General features: G+C 40.9%; 1 protein-coding gene and 1 pseudogene across 2 annotated transcripts; one reads left to right on the top strand and one right to left on the bottom strand.

Moving 5' to 3' along the window:
* Window positions 1-529: 529 nt before the first annotated feature.
* On the top strand, window positions 530-12,600 carry LOC100837575 (annotated as a pseudogene).
* Window positions 12,601-15,077: 2,477 nt separating this feature from the next.
* Window positions 15,078-22,210, bottom strand: LOC100835421 (probable ADP-ribosylation factor GTPase-activating protein AGD14). Of its 2 annotated transcripts, XM_010235725.2 has the most exons (14): window positions 21,973-22,210; window positions 21,727-21,840; window positions 20,390-20,451; window positions 20,201-20,288; window positions 20,053-20,114; window positions 19,868-19,961; window positions 19,284-19,757; window positions 18,656-19,144; window positions 18,387-18,557; window positions 17,383-17,487; window positions 17,133-17,297; window positions 16,853-16,973; window positions 16,616-16,682; window positions 15,078-15,663 (listed from the first exon to the last, which is right to left on the bottom strand). In XM_010235725.2, exons 2-14 carry the CDS (start codon window positions 21,823-21,825, stop codon window positions 15,546-15,548), a joined length of 2,115 nt encoding a protein of 704 aa, XP_010234027.1. In that variant the 5' UTR covers window positions 21,826-21,840; window positions 21,973-22,210; the 3' UTR covers window positions 15,078-15,545. The 2 variants fall into 2 exon arrangements, with proteins under 2 accessions (XP_010234027.1, XP_024317609.1); XM_024461841.1 differs by lacking the exon at window positions 21,973-22,210 and having other exon boundaries at window positions 21,727-21,951.
* Between the last annotated feature and the right edge of the window lie 554 nt (window positions 22,211-22,764).

Here is a 22,764-nt window from a genome sequence, read left to right as displayed (position 1 = left end):
GTACCGTCCACGTACTATATACCAAATGAAAAAAATAAAGCATATACCATATATACAGTAATATACCATTTAGGAGCACCGGTAGCACCGTATGGGCCGGGAGCACTGGATATTCTCTCGGTGTCTTCTCTAGAGTCTACCGTTGGGGAAGTTCTAATGTTGCGGAACTGCTCGTTGAAGTGCTGGTTCACTTTCATGCTCTATATCTTTCCACAAGAAGAACATTTGTTTGATATGCGTGAAGTTTTCGAAAGTTGGTCAATTCCTTGTGATTATGTGTTATAAGCTTATAGCGGTGGTTTCTTTATAATTTACTCACAACAAATCGGCTCTTTATATAATGATACTCTCTCGTCCCATATTAAATGACTCAAATTTGTCTAAAGATGGACATATCTATATACAGTATTAAAATATGTTTAGATACATGTAATATTTCAGCACTTAACACGTGGCGGTATAAAAATCTAGGATATGAAGTGTGACAGTGACATTAGTAGGTGTTTAACTTTAGAGGACGATCCAGCGTTAGCGACTACTCGTACCGTCTTCGTCCTCCACTCGCAAATCCTCTGTCTCAGCGCCGCGCTCTCCTGCTCGGCTGCTCCTCCTCGTCCGGCGAGAGGCCACCCACGCGGGTCCGCCTCTCATGCTCCCGCGCCCACAAATTTAGGAACCTTTCCTCCCCCGAGGTTCCCGCTTCCGCGCGCTTCCCCCGCCGCGTCGCGGTCCTAGCCGTTGCGCGCGCCACAATGGTACGTGCCTCGCTCCCGCTCTTCCCACAAACCGCTTCCTCCATGCCCTCTCGTTCGCGCTTCGAAGCGAATGCGATCCGTAATCAGGCGATAGCTATGAATGCGATCCATCTCGATCAACTCGTTCGTACTGCGCACTGGCTACGCCGCGCCGTGGCTAGATCCACCGCGAGCGAGACATGTCGAATTCCCAGTGGATCTGGGTTCTGTTGTGCTATGGACTGACGTGAATTCCGTTTCTCGTGTGCTTTTTTTTGGGGGGTGATTGGCCGTGCTGTGGCAGCCGCTCCGGTTGGATATCAAGGTAATCGCCATGGCTCTTACTAGGATCGACGCGGTAAGTTGGTGTGGTGTCGCTTATGTTGGTTTTGTGTTTGGTTGGATCAGAGGAAGCTTGCGCAGAGATCGGAGAGGGTAAAGTCGGTGGATCTGCATCCTACAGAGCCATGGTGAGTGGGCAGTTTGTGTGATACGTATCATTAAGATTTTGGGTATAAATTTGATGTGAGAGTGATCAACGTGTTGAATGAACCATGGTAAATCGCATGACCATTCTCTTGTGTGGTACAGGATTTTATCGAGTCTCTACTCGGGGAGTGTCTGCATCTGGAACTACCAGACACAGGTAGGTTACTGCTCAGTGTTCACAGCTTATTTGAAAAATGCAAAATACTCTGTATGGATGCATTGATAGAAGAAAAGTTTGGTACAAGCCTAAAAAAGGGCAAATACCCCTGTTGAAATTCGACATTTCTATACATAATATAGAAACAAAGATGCATTTGGATTTAAGGTGTATGTTTTTTGAAATTGCAATTTATGGTGTAAATGTAGCAGGCTAGCAGTGAATTTAGTGGTATGCAGATGCCTGAGAGGGGAAAAAAGAAAGATCATTGAACATTGACAGATTAGAGATTAGTAATAATTACATAAAAAACCAGTGAGGAAGGCTTTAACATATTCACTATGTAAGTGGGACTTGTATGCTGACTACATAGAAACACGAGAAGGAAAAACTCAATAGTAAACTCCATTACTGGACGGAAGAAAATAGAAACACAGACTGCTACTCCATAGTTCCGCATATTTAAAGGAGGCAGAAAAGGAAATGTAACTAGTGTTTTCTTAGAACTGAGATATATGACTCTGGGTAGTTGTTCTTAAAACTTGACTGATGAAAACATATTCATTTATCGCCAGACAATGGTGAAATCATTTGAAGTCACAGATTTACCAGGTATACTTTCCTACCTAATTGCATACCTCTTCTCCCTGATATACCATCATGTTAATATATCATGTCAATTACAGTTCGTTCGGCTAAATTTATTGCACGGAAGCAATGGGTTGTTGCTGGTGCCGATGATATGCATATCCGTGTGTACAATTATAATACAATGGACAAGGTCAAGGTATTTGAAGCTCATACTGATTACATCAGGTGTGTGGCTGTTCACCCAACCCAGCCTTTTGTGCTGTCATCATCTGATGACATGCTGATTAAGCTTTGGGATTGGAAAAAGGGCTGGATGTGCACTCACATATTCGAGGGACATTCTCACTATGTGATGCAAGTCACGTTTAACCCAAAAGATACCAATACTTTTGCTAGTGCTTCCCTTGATCGCACAATAAAGGTTTGTATTTGTTCCTTCAAAAGATGCTATTTAAAATTCCTTGTCCCGTATCTTGGTTAGAGTCTTGACTGTGATATCCTAATATTTGGTTTCAGATATGGAGTATTGGTTCTCCTGATCCTAACTTCACACTAGAGGGCCATTCAAAAGGCGTGAACTGTCTTGATTACTTCACTGGTGGCGATCGACCATTTTTAATCACTGGCTCTGATGATCAGACTGCAAAGGTGTTGCCTCTGTATTGAATTGTGCTATTGTGATTGTACCGGGCATTGTTCTGACTAATGACACAATTTGTTGTATCAGGTTTGGGACTACCAAACAAAGAGCTGTGTTCAAACACTTGAAGGACATGCACACAATGTCTCTGCTGTTTGTTTCCACCCAGAGCTACCTATAATAATTACTGGCTCAGAAGATGGTACAGTTCGCTTGTGGCACTCTACTACCTACAGGTATTGTCTCTCTCTCTCTCTCTCTCTCTGATGTATTTGGAGATGACACTAACTGTACATTGTCAGATAATCTCATTGCTAAACTAACATCTATGCTGTCACATCTAGTGCTGATATTACTGCTTCTAGTTTCCATTTTTCTACCATATGTTTTTGTAAATTTAGTAATATCTTCTGCCCTCTCATCCTCAATTTATGTAGTCATTCATGATTTAGTTATAGTTTTGGATGTTGAGTGGGTTAACACACTTACTCAGACAAAGTAGCGTGGATAGGGATCGGTAAACGGAAATAATTGATATTGAGTTTGTGTTGATTGGTGCCAGAACTGGTAGCTACAATTGAACATTAAATTATTTTGAAATATAAAATTTGCATTCAACAATATAATTCATAGGAAACTGGTTCTTTCCTTTTTTATTTCTATACTCAATTGTTCAATTTCTCTCAATTATGTAATTCTAAGGAAGTGAATGGCATTTTGTTTTATGTGCTCACAGGCTTGAAAAAACTCTTAACTATGGCCTTGAGCGAGTTTGGGCTTTAGGATACATGAAGGGATCAAGAAGGTAACGAATATTTGGCACTTGCGCTAATTGAATGCTATGATGTTGTGACAAATATGAAGGGCCATGCAACTGAATATCATGTGTTTTCATCAAAGGGGTGTAGTAGTCTAAATTTTTTGGAACCTGGACCCATATGAACCCTATATGATAACTTACTGGAAATTCATATCTACAAGTTCCCAAAATTTGTAAAAAAAAGTCAAACAGCTAATTGATAGGTAGGCATGCATACATACGAAACTTCGTAAGAAAATATGATTATTTGCAAGTGTAGAAAGACAACAAAGTTACTGTACAGTTAGCTACCGTACAAGTTTCGAAAGTTGTATAAAAATCTAAAAGTTACTGTTAACACAGATCACAAATGATCTATATTTTCACCAAATTCCGCATGTACATGTTCTACCCGTTCTCTACATGCACCTTTTTTTGAAACTTGTTGATATGCTCTCTTTTTTTGCTAAGTTACAAATTTCGGTTCATATGGACCCAGGATCAGAGCAGCTCTTTTTAGCGAACACATCAGATAAGTATTTTTTAGGGGTCTAGTGGTAAACTGGTTGCCACATTTATTTTCCTAGTCCTCTAATCTGCTATTGAAGCTCCGCACGCACTAACAAGTCGTCTCCACTGTGTGCATTTTGTTTTTAATTTTACCTCGACCATCAAGAGGAAACAAGTATTTTGATATATTTATTCTCTGCGCAGTGACAACAACATTGTTTCTGTGCTACACTATTCACCAGAATTTGCTCTTCACCAAAACATGTAGATTTCATGCGTTCATTGGCATACTCTTTCCTCTACTAATATATAGTGTTATATATTTTCTAGGATTGTGATTGGATACGATGAAGGGACAATTATGATAAAAATTGGCCGTGAAGTACCGGTTGCCAGCATGGACAACAGCGGAAAAATTATATGGGCAAAACATAATGAGATCCAAACTGTTAATATCAAGACTGTTGGTGCAGGCAATGAGGTTCTCCTTGTTCGCCATGTTATGTGTTGAGAACTTGTTAACTTTCTATAACCTTTATGTAGGTTCTCCTTGTTCACCATGTTATGTGTTGAGAACTTGTTAACTTTCTATAACCTTTATGTATATTTTCAGATTGCTGATGGGGAACGATTGCCGTTGGCTGTGAAGGAGTTGGGAAGCTGTGATCTTTATGCACAAGTAGGTTTATATTTGATATCAAAACGAGTCAATCATTCGGATAGTGATTCTCTTAAGTCTTAACCATTAGATAACTAGATGCTTGCTGTGAGCCCCAGGTTTCTGATTGAGTTCTTTCTCTTTCTATTTAATAAAAGATTCAAATTGCAATATAAGATTCATCATGCATGCTAAATATTCTATCTTATTTGTTTTCAAAATTCAGGGTTGATGAGGAGTTAATTTTAGTGCAACCACACTTTATATATAGATATTCGGTTACTTGTAGCTGCTGATGTATAATTAAGCTCACATATTGAAATGAAATGTATAAGGTTCATGGTTAGTAATAGTGCAATATTGAATTAAGCATTGGTTTTGATACAAACTTGTTGGGTTAAAAAGAAGACACATGAGGATGGTTTGACCATTAACAGATTCTTCTGTACAATGTTGAATGTTACTTTGAATTAATATCATTTTTGCTTTCCTGGCGAAACAACAAGCACATTTTTTTAATTTTGCTCTACTTGTCCTCTCTTCTAGTTTTCATTGGCATGTTGCTAATATTGCTCTTCATTTCAGAGCTTAAGACATAATCCGAATGGGAGATTTGTTGTTGTATGTGGAGATGGAGAATACATAATTTATACAGCACTAGCATGGAGGAATCGGTCTTTTGGGTCTGCACTTGAATTTGCTTGGTCATCTGATGGTGAATATGCTGTCAGAGAAAGCACCTCGAGGATAAAGATATACAGTAAAAATTTCCAGGTATAATTTTCCCTTCTATTGATTTGTGTGTTTATCTTTATGACAGAAATACGGTTCTGTCTTTCCTAAGGGAACAGACACATGCTTGTTTTATGGGAACAAAAACATGCTTGCTTTATCACTTTATGACAGAAATACGGTTCTATCTTTCCTAAGGGAACAGACACATGCTTGTTTTATGGGAACAAAAACATGCTTGCTTTATCACACATATTTGCATTCCCTGTGTTGTAATCATCTTTATACATGAAATCAGAATTCGTGCAATTTATTGACGGTGAATCACTATTTCTCCCATTTCATATATAGAGGCTTGTTTGTGCAACTACTGGCAGAAACCGATGGTACATTTTTAAATAGCATTTACTAGGTCATTTTTTTTCTTCTCATCTTATGTAGATCTTGCTATTTCTTAATCTATATGAAAAATTGAAGCGGCCTTATCTTTGCTCTTATAAAGAACTCAGTTGGTGACAGTGGTCCATCACTTTCTGAGTTCAGATCACCAGTTGGATCGGGCACAGACTATGTTTGTGGGTATGGATTATTTGATCTGAAACAACAAAATGATAGTGCAACATTTTCTTTAAGCATTTATTTATTTTTTAGTCCATAACGACGCACGGCCACATGGATGATGTGCTAGTGTTATGAAAGAGCAATATTCTTATGTAAGTGCAAAGTAAATACCCCCTCCGTCCTGAAATAAGTGACGCGGATTTGTATAAGAATCTATACAAATCCGCGTCACTTATTTTAGGACGGAGGGAGTATATGATATGCACAAGCATTTTGTGGTGCTGTTTCAGGATTGGCTGTAAACTTGAGCCTTTAATAGTAGTGAACATATTATGTTTGTATGTTATTATCCTTTGTTTTTAATTTCTTATGTAAAGTGTGATGTAAATGTGGATATCAAGAAGAACCGTACTCTAAGTTAATGCTTGGCCATCTATTTCGCATGTCAATCTTCTTTACAAGAATCCTGAAACAAAGAGAGCTAACACTTTCAGGAGAGGAAAAGTATAAGACCAACATTCTCCGCAGAACGTGTATTTGGCGGAGTATTACTAGCTATGTGTACAAATGACTTCATCTGCTTTTACGACTGGGCGGCTTGCAGGTTGATACGTCGAATTGATGTCAATGTGAAAGTGAGTTAATTGTGTTGCTTTATGAGTCAAACTTCTTTTCCATGCCATTTGGAATGCTATGCCACTCAAATATCTGTTCTCTTTGTTATAGAACCTCTACTGGGCCAACAGTGGTGATTTGGTGACCGTTGCAAGTGATACATCATTCTACATTTTGAAGTACAATGTGAGTTCTGTTAAAAAAAAACTCTGTTTCCTCACCCGCAAAAAAAAAACTCTGTTTCCTTTGTACTGTTTCTTGTTACTTTATGTCACTTCTGCCACCTATGTACATGTGTTCTTTGTGTGGTTTACTAACATCAGTAACTCTTACATCAAACACTTGCATGGAGTTGTTTTTTTGTAACAGTATGTGTTAATACAACATTTACTTTCTACTTTCCAGAGGGATGTAGTATCTTCTCATTTGGATGGAGGGGGTTCAGTTGGCGAGGAAGGTGTGGAAGATGCCTTTGAGCTGCTTCATGAGATAAATGAACGCATCCGAACTGGGCTATGGGTTGGTGATTGCTTTATCTACAACAATTCTTCATCGTGGCTTAATTACTGTGTGGGAGGAGAGGTGAGTGTTTTTATCATAGAAAAATGCTTCTCTCATGTATGGTTTCTGTTAGATCGTTCATTATCAGTGATCTCTCTTTAGTCCTAACCATTCCATGTATTCCAGGTCACCACCTTGTTTCACTTGGACCGACCTATGTATTTACTAGGATATCTTGCTAACCAGAGCCGTGTCTATCTTATTGACAAGCAATTTAAGTGAGCTCTGTGTTTGTTCCTCTGGTATTCTTTCATGGTACCAACTCACAGTGAACTTCTGAGTATTAACATATTTCCTTGTTGCAGTGTTGTTGGCTACACTTTGCTCCTCAGTTTGATTGAGTATAAAACACTTGTGCTGCGTGGGGATTTTGATCGTGCAAATGATATTTTGCCATCTATACCAAAGGAATAATATGACAGGTGCTCCATGTTCTACTAATTGTTGTACTCTGCAGTTGAGGTATCGACATACAAAGATAACCTTTTGTTTGCAGCGTGGCACATTTTTTGGAATCACGGGGCATGTTGGAGGAAGCCCTTGCGATAGCAATGGACTCGAACTACAGATTTGACCTGGCAGTGCAGCTTGGTTGAGTCGATGATGCAAAGGCATAATTGACTTGCTTCTTTCACATTTCCAAGAAAGTTTCCCCCTTTATTAAAAAATTCTGAGTAGTTGCTTTGCAGGCAATTGCTCTTGAGGTGCAAAGTGAGTCCAAGTGGAAGCAGTTAGGGGAGTTAGCTATCTCAACTGGAAAGGTACCCAGCTATTGGATGTATCATTTACCTTGTATGCTCACTGTATAGTGTGCATGTGAATTGGGATTGTTCTGCCATAGCATTTGAGTTTCTTAATTACCGATGATGCATGAGTTAATAACTATGACTAGGCAGAACAAACTCTAGTAGGAGTAGTACAATATATCTTTTCTCAAACATGCACCCAAATGCGTGTTATTTTGTATTAGAAGAAGGCACTAAGATGATGCACAAATAGACCACAAACAAACCCAAAGAAAATCAAAACTAGGGTAGCACCAAAACAAAGAGCACAAAACAAAGAAAAAAAGATCTAGTATAATACAGCATGGGCATATGTATAGCGAAGGAGGCGAAGGAGGCTTCTTTGCTTGTCGCTCAGCATCATGCTTGAATCAGAAGTATTAGCATTCAGCTTGTGCTCTTTTTACCTTAGCTTTAACAAATTGGATTCAGTGTCAAAGCTAATGACTTTTCAGTAGAACGCGCACCTTTAAGTCACATTCTAATAACCTTGCTATATTACGTTTCTGCCTTTCAATAGCATGCAAACCTTTAAGACACATTATAATATGTTTCCATGCTAAGTTTCTGACTTACACTATGATGCAAACTTTTGAGTTTGCATAGTCGTTGTCTAACATGTCATGCAATTTTTTGCAGCTTGAGATGGCAGAGGAGTGTCTTTTACATGCCATGGACCTCAGTGGTCTATTGCTTTTATATTCATCCATTGGGGATGCTGATGGAATAACAAAATTGGCTTCCATGGCTAAAGAACAAGGAAAGAACAATGTTGCGTTCCTTTGTTTGTTCATGCTAGGCAAGTTGGAGAAATGCCTTGAATTGTTGGTTGAAAGGTATATGCATTTTGGTGAGACTATCCTGTTTCATGCAATGCTTGCTCCAATAAGTTATTTTTGTGTTAAGCATACTACCATTCTCTATACAGCAATCGTATTCCGGAAGCAGCTTTGATGTCAAGATCTTATCTTCCGAGCAAAGTACCTGAGATTGTAGCATTATGGAAAAAAGATCTGCAAAAGGTACCTTCAGCTCTAGAAATTCTCCTAGCTTTTCCCCTAGTCAATCTTATGCTACATCTTTTCCCGACCTCACGGCATTAAGTTGATAGATTGTTAGTGTGCAGATCACCTTAGCACAAATTGTTAGTTCAATCTAAGTTACACATTCAAGCATGTAATTGTTGTGTGGCATTATCATGGTATTGTTCTGCGCTAGCTGCAAGGATGAATTGAATTGTCTGGTTTTAAATGCAATAAGTACAATATACCAGGTAACTCTAATACACTAAATTCAGGACGGTTATGCATTGCCTGAGGAGTATAGATGTAAAGTTTTGCTTCATTTCTGTAGTGTTTAGCTTCTTTTCATTTTGGCTGTTCTTTTTTAAGAAAACGCAAAGCTTGCATCTCGATGATATATTAGGATAGAGATATATAGAAGCCCAAAGAAGGGTCAACACTTCAAGATTACAACTAAAAACGTCTAAGCGCTAGGGCCGGTAGCAACGACCTGAGCCCCACCGCCCCTGCCCTGTGCTCACAGCTTGGCCTCAGCCTGGAAATTGTCAAGCAGGCTAGCTGTGGACCATGTGTTGTCGAAGACAGCAGGGTTACAGTGGCCTCTAGATCAACCACGCTGGTAGCATGATCAGCACCATTCCATGAAATTCTTTCTTTTTTTCTTCCTGGTTTTTGAGTTTTGCTGGCCTGTAAGACCTTCGGCATGTTGGCAGCTTCTAATGAAAATGAGTCAAGCTTAGGTGTGGATTCAAGCTTAGGTGATGATTGGAACACTAACTAAAATCATTCGTTAACTCTATTTGTCGATTGCTCTCATGCCTTATGATGCACTTTCTATAATGCCCAGTAGCTATGTTTTACTATTGATGTTGTTCCTTTTGTTCTATTTGCCTTATAGGTTAACTCAAAAGCAGCAGAGTCATTGGCAGATCCTGATGAGTACCCAAACTTATTTGAAGACTGGCAAATTGCTCTCAATGTAGAAGCTACCGTTGCCCCCAAAAGGTTTGGGTTCTTTTATATGTTTTTCTCGACGTTATTTTATGAAGTTTTACCCTACGCTCTTCCATTAACGCGACAAGAATTTAGATCTTGTTTTAGTTGGAATGTCTGATGAAATTCAAAATGATGTCTGTACTTGTCAGCTATTAATTTATTACCATTCTGATAAAATCTTTTTGGATAGGGGTACCTATCCACCTGCTGCGGAGTACATGATTCACGCTGAAAGGTCCAATGAGAGTCTTGTGGAAGCTTTCAAAAATATGCATGTACATGAAGAGGAGTATGCACATGACGATGAGGTGCTAACAAACGAAAACGGTACTGTTCACGAGGTATCACTCTTGCAGAAAAAGGTTGTGAAAAGCCGAAAGCGTTCTTTGCGTACTTAGCCAGTTGATTTGTTATAAATTGTGATAGCACCATCCGCTATATACAACTCGTATGTTCTGTTATTTCTGTTATTTCGTTAAATAGCTGGTTGTTGATGTGTTTTTGTTTGAGGAATAACAATATGTGCTTTCAGATAAAATTAGACACTGGTAATACTGATAATAAACTACTCCCTCCGATCCTAAAGAAACAACCGAGTAGTTAATAATGTGACTGCTACTAAATATACTTGTCCAGGAACCTACAGGAACGGTTGCCTTGACTGGTGTTTGAGCGCATGACAAACTCTACTTTCCAATGGCATGCCCTTTGTTTGGTTTCTACTATATATGTCTTTGAAAATCAGTTGGTGGAGAACAAAAATCACCATTTGCAGAAACAACTGAGATGCTAGGAATGGTGTCAGATTTAAACATTGAAGAGTTTACTAATCAGGATCCTTGCCATGAAATTCAATTTTGATATGTTACTGGCAAACCTTGTTTGTTCATTTTTGGGAGATATCCCATGCGACCTCTGGGCTGAGAGCAGTTTCTCTTATTGCTTTTTGATTCAGAGAATTAGTTTTTGGTTGGCAGTGCATCTGTACTATTGTTGTTTACAGGAGGTCTTGCAAGGTTTTCTTTTCCTCTTTCATTTCATCCTGGGTGATACAAACTTCATTGAGAATGGTATAACACATAGGGGTGGGCTTACAAATGCATAAATAATTTGGTTTTTCATCTTTGCTTTGCCCAGATCCTCAACCGTTTCTGTGTTAGTACTATATACTTTGAAGTTTGAACTATTTCGGGCTTATTTGAAAGAAGTTATATTCTAGTCCCTGTCTATCTGAAGTTATTAAGTCCGATTAATGTCTATCCAAATAAGCCCTTACGTGAGAATAATTCTATGACTACGTGGCCACCACTCATTGGACATGGCATCGATTAGTTGGTCCTGTTTATAGAAATCTCTGCACATCTATTTAAACTTAAAACACTGTTATTGTTATTTTCACTCAAATCACTTGCTTCTTTTGCTCTCCTTCTTATATTCCATCCATCCCTGCATGAAATGATAACATATCTTGGTTAAACAGGATATTGAAGATGACGTAGTAGAAGAGAGCCAAGAAGATGCGGTTGAGGTCGAGGCTGATAGTTCAACGGATGGCACTGTCCATGTGAATGGAAACGACAGTGAGGAACAGTGGGGTATGAACAACGAAGAATCACCAGTCTAAAAGCTGTAGTTGAGCAACTGTACAGTCCTAAATCCTTTTCATCCTGGTCTTTTCTCCTAGCGCACCAATGATCTTAAAGAAAACCTGCTGCTCAGGCAGTATTTGCCTATTCTGGACATATAGATACCCTTCAGTTGCCTCACCAGTTGGTCTTTATCTTTAGGCAATATGACACCTTTGGGCTTCTGACCGCTTGAAGTCCGAGTGTTTGCATCTCATGGGGATGCACTTCTGGGAGACTTGATCGACTTAAAAGTAATTTGAGTATGAAAGCTAGCCAAATTATTTCTAAGTAAAAGCCTGCGAGACCAATACTTCTGCCCATATGGCCTATTCAACATTTTTTTACAGTTTCTGTGACGAGTCACTGCTTCCTCCTTTACTTTTCCTGGTTGATTGTGTGGAATATATACAATTAGATATGGTAATGGATGAACTGTTTAATAGACAAACTTAATCGAGGTAGGTAGCAGTTTAAGTTTGTTTTATGGACATTGCTTGAAAATCAAATTAATCTGTTGCCTTGACTGGTGTTTGAGCGCAAGACAAACTCTACTTTCCAATGTCGATCCTTGTCTTGTATGGTTTAGTACAAAATGTTTATAATGGCTGCCTTATTGTTTTGCAGTGCTGACTCCTGAACAATAGTGGGTAACGAGACAGCAGCCTGCTCCAGTGATTTTGCTTGTGAAGGCAAGTCTTCTTCAGTGCACAGCACCTAGCTAGTCATGTGGTATACATTTTCACACATGATTCATTGTTGCAGGTTGGTGACTGTTGCAGTTATGATGTAAAAAGCCGTTTCACCTGGTTTGTGCAAGCACATGATGTGCTCTTGGATTGGCTTATCTGACGACAATATTCACCAGCACCACGGTTTTGTGTCGGATAGAAAATTTTGCACTTCATATTTACAGACGGTTCAGATCAGAAAGTACGTGGGATGTTTCATAGGGTGTAAGGAGTCCCATTTCTCACTTTGAGTTCGATTCTGTTTGGTGATTCGAGTTTTTACCCAACGTACATAAGGGGAGTACTGTTCGGGAACGTCCCTTGATGTAAATTTCAAACGGTTGGAAGATTGAGCTTGGTGGGATCTATGCCATGTCATCTCTGTATTGTGCAAGTGTGCTTGGCTGACCTAATAAGTCAACGACTTGGGGTGATCTCGTTGTGCCATGCTGGCTGCTATTTCTGTGGTTTGTGCTCAGGTGCCATATGTCACCCGAGCTGGGTAATCGGAGCTCCTCCCTCGCCCACCCTCTGAGATTACTCTCCTGCTTCCTTCCTGGCAACTCCTTTCCCTTGCTGCCGCCGGCCCTGCTGTTTGGAGGAAGGGACGGGGCGTGGGAGCTCAGGCTTCATCTGTCTTAGAGCATCGCTAGCAGAGTCCTTGTATCTTTTTTTTTAAAATATACCTCGACGGGTATATCATGCATTAGAAAAGAAGACCGCGATGCGATAGGAGTCAAGTTACAAGATTACTCACGCAACATCCACAAAACCAAAATCACAAAAAAGGTTCGAGCCCTTGAACAAACAAGCCCGACACCAAGCATCGCCCTCTTGACTGATCGCGCGAAGGACCTGCGACATGCTCGGCGTTGCCCCATCAAAGACCATTGTGTTGCGATGCTTCCAAACACTCCAACAAACCAAAGTGACCGCGGTGTTGAGATTCCTTCTATCCTTCCGTCCCCCAACCGTCAAGCTCGGCCACCATTCCTCCATAGTGCTACGCGCATCAGGGACCCACTCCTGCTTTCGCCATCTATCCAGCACAATGAACCAGATCTGGCGAGTAACCACGCACCACAACAGCAGATTCCTTGCATCGTGCCAGCCTTAAAAAAAACTGTCTTTCTATGGTTTCAGGATGAAAAACTGACCCGAGCCAATTCCGTAAAATCGCCCATCTGTATAAATTTTGAGCTCTCATATATCCGGAATTGGCGATCGTTTTCCCAGGTCACCATACAAACGCTCAACGCTTGGCTGGAGGGACATTTCAGCTTGACTCTTCCCGCTTCCACGTCGTCCATCATTGCCACGCCGGCCAAACACTGCCATGGAGTTCGCCTAGGTCCCAATCTTCGAATCCCCTGTCGGGTAGCCCCAATCACAAGCGCTCGTCGCTCTCGCCCCTCGCATGGCTCCCGTTGGCCTCGCCATCGCGCCACCCAATCCGTCCACGGTGTGGGCCAAACGCAAGCAGCAGGGAAACCACATTGTCAAGGGAGCCATTTTGGCCGATAGCGCGTCCTCTAGGTTCCCTCTCGCGGCATAGGCGCCGCCGTCCATCGCTGTGGTGCCAAGTTGGGGGCGGCCTAAGTCGACAACTAACGGCCCGAAGCGGCCAAAGAAGGCGGTGACTTCTCGAGGACCCGTGCCGCCTCCACCACCTCTGCCGGCCCGAGAGCCTTGCTCGACCATCACAACGCCACCTCCGCCACCGAAGTGTTTGAGGAAATGCCAAAGGTGTAAACTTTTGGGCCCCCTCTCCTATTCTGAACCGAATAGGATGATTTTCGTAAGTTATTCGGTCTTTCCATTGTGTAGTCACAATTTGCATTATGTTCCTATCTCCTATGTCGATTTGTTGGATGATGATGCGGTGAACACTGATTGCACGCCACTTGAGGCATTTGATGCCGGGATTACCGCATTAGGGTAGAAACAGAATGTAGCGGCATGGTTCTCTTCTAATATTCAGATCTCACAATGAGATTAAATATGTATAGCCTAATTCTTCTTGCTTGGAAGATGGTAAAGACCTGCGTACTATTATCCCGTACGTTCCGCACGTGGCCTAGCTACCCTTCTCCAGTCCATCTACCACCGCCAAACATCCCGATGCCATGGGTGGTATCTACCCCCACCATGTTAGCATGTGTCCCTTTTTAATTTACATATCTCCTTAATCTCTTGCCATCTCCCTTTTCTCTCTCACATCAGCACCTACTCCTCGCACATGTCTTTCTTTGCTATCTTTCTTTTATTTTATACCTATTCTCCTCACATGTCTCTGTCATCTCTCTCATCCTTGGACGACATGTGCATCCAGCCACAACTATTTCGAAAGAAGATACATGTCATGTATTTTGATGTGCCTATCATGTACCTTGATATACCAGGAAAAGAAGATTCACATAATCCGTGTGCATATAAAATTGATACTCACTCCGATCCATATTAATTGTCTATATATTACATGTATCTAGACGTTTTTTAGGAACAGATACATCCATATTTAGACTAATGTATCTAGACGCTTTTTAGGAATAGATGTATCCATATTTAGACAAATTTAAGAAATTAATATTGATCAAATGGAGTAATATTTTTGCCATGTATTTTGATGTATCCGTCATGTACTTCGATGAACCCATCGTTCTCCACCACTTGCCACAAATTTATACTCCCTTCGTTCCTAAATACTTATCATGATTTTAGTACAAATTTGCACTTAAATACTTGTCGTGGTTTTAAAAACGGAGGGAGTAATTGATAAGATATTTGTCATGTAGCATAATTTACTCGCAAACCAGCGGTACAAAGGTGTGGGAAAGAAATGTATCCACAGATTGAGGAGCAATGATCCGCGATACAACAGATTGAGGAGATTAAAATAACTTAGTAATCACAATTGTACATCATGCAGTCGGACAATGTCATACACATTAAAATTGAATAGCCAGCTGACTAGGAAAAAAACTGAACTAAGAATACACTATATGAGATATTACCCGCTCAAAGATCCCAAGCAAAAACCATTCGAGGCATAGGGTCTCCCTAAATATACAATGGATACAGCATGCACCAAAGACAAATATACAAGAAAATAGGGGATGGAAACACAGCAGAACTCCCCTCCTGAGGCTAGAGCCCAGTGTCGCTTTCAAACCAAGTAAAAAGGAACTACAGTCAACAAACGCACCACCAGTCTATGAAACAACTATTCTTGGGGGCTTTGTGCATTCTGGTGTCACTGGGTTCCCGAGATCACTTGGTCAGAAGAAGCGCAAGATTCCATAAACAGGTAACATGGTATGACCACATTTCATAAACCTTTTACCCAAAAGGATTTCCACCAACAGCACCATAGGAAGGTGGTGTGCTTGGCTGCGAGTACCTGGGAGCAGCTTGTTGATCATAGCCAATGCCAAGAGAGCCTGGCCCTCCTTGTTGCCTGTGATGCCACAAGTCAGACATCAGTGTTGAAACCAGAAAACAAACAACGTAACTACACAGCCTAGATTGCTCTATATCCAAAAGATGCAAAACAAGGACTATCCATGTCACTGGAAGGTGGATGGCTAGAATAATTAAGAGGAAAGCTGGTGGTATTCAGTTGTTGATCTCAACCATCCAATATAAAAGGGCCAAAACTGACAATTCGGCCAGTTCTAGTTCCATTTTAAGGTTAGTTCCTATCTGTACATACATTTGACCAGGGTATCATAATATGATGTCTATATGGGAAAGGAGAACTTTTTAAATACAGCCAGCATGCACGTTACTCCCTTAATTCAGATATGTTATCCCTGAAAGGGAGGGCTACTGGTTCTAGTTGTGTTAATCTGGTATCATATTTACCAATTAACAGCTACTGTAAATATTGCCGGCAGTTACAAACTTGAACAAACAACGTAGCTACTATACTTTGCAATTCCTACCAACTGTAATTGGAAGGGTCATTTATGTAGGTAATGTTCTAGAATTTGAACCCATGAACAGTGTACTGTAATCGTTAAGTTGTATACAAAAGTGGTCAGCGATCTACAAACCTTTGCTATATATGTGACTACTTATTGGAAATCTAGATTGTGTATTTTCTTCTTAGGCAAGTGAGTTTCTAAACTCAATTCCTTCTGTGTTTCTAAGTAAATTTCTTGTTACTTATGGTTATAGACATCTCCTGCAGGATATCCAGAGCATGAGAGAGTTGCAGTTGTCACGAAAAGGTACTAATGAAGTGCAAAGTAACCAAGCAAACACAATGGATGCTGATGCTCATGCAAGGTATTAGGTATTCTGGTTCTTTGTCAATCCCTAGTATAGATTGGTAGAGGTGGTAATCAAACTCAGGTCATATGCAAAAACATAGCACTAACATTAGACTAGATACAACAATCGCTCACCTTGGAAGCATGTTATTAGGTAGCTGCCCAGGCATGTTATTTGGAACATGCTGCATCATGTAATGGTCTGAAGTTGAATCATAAATTAGTAGCAGCAGCAGTAACAGCAACATTAACAATAGCGATAATAATAATAATAATAATAATAATAGCGATAATAATAATAATAATATTAATAATAATAATAATATTATTATTATTATTATTAGGGATTATGATGAGGAACTATGTAAATACTTTGAGGTGCAGATGACTGATACAGCTGCTGAGGTTGCCGTGGTGGAACTCCAAAACTAGAGGTACCAAGTAATGTTTCCGGGGTAGCGCCTGCTGATGCTCCCAGTGGCCCAGATAGGGGCTGCTCAATGACACAACAATGAGTTAATAGAACAAATGATGAGCTTAAAACAGTTACTTTTTTGCTCAAAGTTAACAAGAACAGCATGACAATATGTAAATTGATTTTTATTTCGAGTAATATGTAAAAGAAAAGAATATTTCAATCATGCAGTCATACCGTGTGAGCTTGAGCTGGCTCATTTCCCAAATCAAAAGGGTTTGAAGCTTTCGCAGGTTGAGGATATGAATGCTGCGGATATGCAGGTTGTTGATACAAAGGTTGTTGATATGTTTGTTGATATGCAGGTTGAGAAAATGCTGCCTGAGGATACCCACCCTGCAACTGAGAGAGCATTTATTTTTAAGAAAATATTGAAAAATATCTAAAATAATGATCATATAAAATGCTAATGCGAGAATGAAAATACCATTCCAGGAGGATACTGCATTGCAAAACCCATTCCAAACTGAGGAGCTCTCTGCCAACCAGGCATTGTTGGAGCTGCTGATGGATATAGTGACGTAAAGAAATCCTGCAGAGATTCAATCTAATGTCAGATATGCTTTGCAATGATTTTATTGAATGAATTGGGTGTTAGCTACATCAGTTTATCATGTTTTCTGATAAGTTCAAAAAAGATACTTGTCTTCAGTTGATAATTAAGCAATGGTCTTGCAAATGAACCCATGTGAATGTGGTAACAGATAACACAAGTACGGTGAACAGTAGAGTTAACGTGATCAACATGTTTTAGACAAAGCACTAATTTTCCAGAAAGAAAGTTTCAAGCCAATAGCTATCACAGTTCTTGCTGTCTAATCATGGTCAGAACCATGCTTGCATTGTTCTTAGAAAGTGCATTTACTGCATATATTCTTCTATGTCCACGTAAAAAGTGCTTATATCCAACTGAAATGCAATCTAATATTCATAAAAGTACCACCTAACTGCTCCTATGTTGTCATGATTTATTATACCTAGAAGTTAACATATCTCGCTAGCTAAACAAAACTCTCCGCATCTTCAACGCATCAAAAGAATACTGCTATTCTCAGTCACGGCTTATCATACTGTGCATTATATTCCGAAATTCTGTAGGTCTATCTCTTGTAAGTTGTAACTACTAAACTGGACAACAAACTGACTATATGTTATGTTATATATATTTTACCTACATATCCATTCGAAAAGCAATGGTCAAAGTTGTCTATTGGAGACTACAAAATAAAAATGTCAGTTTTGGAGCAGAGCAAGTATTTAACAGTAGCTCTACTGTGGAAACATGTAGCAAACTAGTACATCATATATTGTGTAGACCACATCAATCAAGCGAGGGATGAAATAATCGAATCTGGAATAGCACATATCACAGGGGCATATTAAACGGCTACTTCAGTAGATGTGCAATACTACAACCAGTTAATCACATACCACTGGCAATGGTTTCCTCCCACTGGATTTATCATCAGCAGAGGATGTTGCTTCTTGGATGCCACTGGTTCCTTGTGAACTAGAAGGCACTTGGGATGGAAGAACGCCCATAGGGGCAGCTACAGCAGATTGCTGAATTGAAGATCCTTGGATGGACATCCCTGTTGACGCCTGTAAAAGGTATTGAGTAACAACTTCTTTCAAGACCAAGAAAAGAAATGAAGTACACGTGACTTCAAAAGTTCAAATTATTCCGCAAAAGAAGCTACCTGATGCTGATTGCCTGAGATTCCCAGGGGTGCACCAAATAACGAAGAATGTGACTGATCTATCATGGATGACTGTCCTCCATCATTTGCTTTTGGATCAACAGAAATTGGAAATGTTGATGTATTGGGTGCAGAGGGTGTTTCGGAGAATGATAGTTCTGCAAGTACAGACTCAAGGGGATTTACACTGCTGGTTGCTTGTGGTATTTGTTGCTGGCCGAAAGCATCAAAAGATGCCCAATCACCACCACTCACTGATGGAGCACTTTTGCCTTGTTCAAGAACAGGCTGCTGCACTGCTGCATTAATAGGCTGTGGTGGCTGTGCATTAACAGGATGCTGTTGGGGTGCAGGGCCTGTCTGTGATGGTGGGGCAGATGCAGAAGGTTCAGGGTCTGCACTAAAATCAATTAAACTGATTGGACTTGCTACCTTCATCTGTTCCAAAGTACCCTCAGAAGAACCAACACTGGTGGCAGTAGATGTCCTCTACAGTAATAAAACAATGAAGATAAAAGGTTACAATTTTGCATCAAATTCCCAGCTTAACAATATATGTGCACAAAAGCATGCTGACATTTCAAGAGATCTATAAAGAATATCAGAGAGGCGGCATAACTAGAACAACCTGTGCCTGAGGTGGAGGTTCAATGGTCCTGATTCCATTTGGTTTTGGAGGGTCAATTTGTTTGGCTACATTTGGCTTTGGAGGTTCACCAATCCGAAGTTGAGGGGCATCATCACCCAGTATCTCCCTCACTGGTCGTACAACAGGCGGACTAGATCCATTGGCTTCTCTCTCATAATTTGGAGACCCAGTTTCTGGCTTTCGTGGTTCAGAAAACCTGCGGTCTTCAAATCTTTGAACTGGAGTTGTTTTTCCAGATCTATCATCGACAGCCTCAAAGCAGCGGGGACTTTTCTTATAGTCACTCTGGTCATAGCCAGGACTACGTTCTCCATAGGAATATCTGGAATTTCTGTCATCACTCCGTCCACTATAACTCCGGCGGTCAGAGTAACTTTCATTGTATGGTGGACTTCTTGAACCACCCCGATTTCCATCAGACCTTCTATTTTCACTAGGTTCATCCTTATCATCCTGAAATATGCAAATGCACCAGCAAATAGTCAATTAAGAGAGTAAGATTAAAAAATCTGACAAGGTTTACCCCACAAATAAAGGGTAGAGCTATAAGGAACCAACATCACCTTTCCCCTCGGTGGTCTATCAGAGCTTCTTTCTCCTGTATACCTCCGTTCCACATAAACATGCTTAATGAAATTCCTCAATTTATCCACATTACTAAGACAAAAAGAAATATGTCATAATTTGGAAGACAAAACCAATGAGATGTAACCTAGAAGATGGAATTTACTGAACAGAGAAAGGTAACCTGCTGTCAGGGTATGAACCGCGCTGAGAATCCCACTCCTTGAAAAATATTTCTCTAGCACGCTACAGGTTATGCAAAACCCGTGTTAAGATGGACAGAAAGACATGAAATGATGGGAAATTCAAAATCATAGAGATAGGAAAAATACCTCATTTCCTCCTCCTTGAAGAGCACTAACTTCTTGTGCAGTAAATTTAGCCATAGAAACTGATTTCACCCGATGTGTGAACTCTCGGCTAGGAGAAGAAGTAATGAATTGCACATGCATTTATTTATAAAAGGTTGAAGAACTACAAGAAACATATGCGAATGAAAGAGAACTGGAGAAGAGTCTTACTGCGCTCCACTGCAATTGGTACAAACAAAGGTCCAGAAATTTGTGCACACATATTGTGGTCCCTGTGCATATCAATATATGTAGTGCATTAATATTTCAATATTTAGGAAACAAGTAAGTTGAAACTATAGAAGCAAGATGGAAGATGGCCAAATGGCACATATTTCAGAAGCTGATGCTCATTTGTTCAGTTTATAGTGCAAATCAATATAATCAGGGCTGAGACCCTTTTGCAAGGAAAACTGAAAGACCGTAAAACAATGGGCACAAATCGGAGCTTAGAACTAGATCAAAGCCCATCAAATTGCAAAAGCAGAACTCTGTTCTCTAGAATCATTGCATATCACTTCAATGGGCAATCTGAACTGTTCGACTGTTTCTACTATCCACTTTGCAAAGTTCTTCAAGGTTAGACATTAGAATTGTCACACTATATTGGAGGCAATTGTGGTGTCTGATCAGAAGCACTGTGAGATCCAAATCACCCCATCCTGCTACAAACTCAGTAGCAAACTACTAAAAGTGTCTCAATTGATGGAAGATGTCATGTTGAATGGCATTTGGTGGCCCTTTTGAGAAGGATAAATGAACCAGTCACAACAATAGATGGCACAAAAGTACTACTACCTCCGTTCCATAATTCTTGTCGGAATATTACATGTATCTAGACACATTTTAGGAATAGATACATCCACTTTTGGGAAAATTTGAGACAAGAATTATGGAACGGAGGGAGTACATGATTCAACTGCTACGATATAATTAAGATCATAAAAAAAACACTGCTGTTCATCCCAGCAGAGAAGACACCTAGTGTAATTTGGCAACTCTAAAGAAAGTGTAAGGTTGATTACCAAGACAATAGCCATCCAAATGGGCCTATAATTCTACTCTAGTTTCCTCATTGGTAATTTTGGTGTGTGCCTAGTCACTGAGGAAGAAGAACAGGAGCTCAAGCTTGACAAGGGACAATGTGCTCTCAGACAATCATAATCCATTCACTTTTTTTATTGATAGATCAAGGCTCCTTTTGCATCCTACCACCAATTTGGAGCACGGCGTAATCTCCAGCACTGATGCTACATTTTCTCTACTTATCCATCCCCAAATTATCTTCCACGGCCTAACTCAACAAGACGACAGCATTGACACCAACTAATCCATGTCGATAAGAACCATCAGCACACACGCACATTCACAACTTCACGGCTTAGCTCCAAACCAAGCATCATTCGTAGCAACCATCCCAGCCGAGCTCTAAACCACTCTAAACTCCTCTACCGCACCCAGCGACCACATTTAGCAAGGGAACTCGACGGAGCTAGCCGAGCACTCACCAGATTGTTGCAGTTGATGCACCTCTTGTTGGCGGGCAGCTTGAGCAGCCCGCGTATGACCCGCTCGTTCCTCTCGTCCTCCTTCACCCTGCTCGCCATCGCCGCCGCCGAACCCTAACAAGGGAGAAAAAAAAACACCACCCAAAAAAATCACCAACAAAACCCCCGGAATGGCCCGAGATCCGGCGAAACCCCGGCCAGATCCGCCCGCCCACGACCACCGACCAACCGACGAGGAGTCCTCACCCGCGGGAGCCCTCCTCGGCGCGAGCGCGAGATCCCGCACGCGCGAAGGAAGGAAGGGGGGAAGCCGAACCGAGGCGACGAGGTGGCGGTGGCAACGGAAAGTGAAGGCAACTCAACTCAACTCCCCTGTGTGTTTGTCGTCGCCGCTGTGCTGTGCTGGGAGCCTGCTTCGCTGCGCGTGTCAGGAGAGAATAGCAAAAAGAAAAAAGGTTTTCTTTTCCTCTGCCCGGCTGGGAGAGTAGGAGTACTCGTGGGGTTTATTCATTCACCGGGAAAGGGGAAGAAGGCTGCCGGTCAACTTGCGGGTGTTGACCGGCTGAGGCCGGTCGCCGGGCAGCAGGAGGAAGGGAGGGAGGCGGTTTCTGGAGGGACGGTGGGGCCTGGGGGTTTTGTGGGGCCATTGTTGCAGGGACGGTAATGAGGGTTGGGATTGGTTTTTCTTCCCAGGTTGGGTGCGGGGTGAGCTGGACGTGACCGTCATTTTCTGCTGGTGTTTGTTTTGTTTATGGGGCTTTTGGTTCCGGAGGAAATGATTCTGGTTTAGCGCTAGCTAATCATGGCAAAACTAAAAGAAGCTCCAACCTGCGTTCCTTTTCAAAGGAAAAGAAAAGAAAAGGCTCCAACCACTTCGAAGAGGAGGTCCGAGGCCGTCAATTCAAAATGGAATTTATGTAAAATAATGGAATTTATGTAAATCTAGGCTTACTACTATTACAAAGGTTTCCAGTGACGTTAGTATTGTTGATTTGGTAGAAAAGAACCAAGATCACGTGATGTTACCTTTATGGCTAG

Source organism: Brachypodium distachyon, chromosome 3 (assembly GCF_000005505.3).
Source record: "Brachypodium distachyon strain Bd21 chromosome 3, Brachypodium_distachyon_v3.0, whole genome shotgun sequence".
Taxonomy (NCBI): domain Eukaryota; kingdom Viridiplantae; phylum Streptophyta; class Magnoliopsida; order Poales; family Poaceae; genus Brachypodium; species Brachypodium distachyon.
Note: the sequence above shows the minus strand (reverse complement) of the source record. Positions and strands in the feature narration are given on the sequence as shown.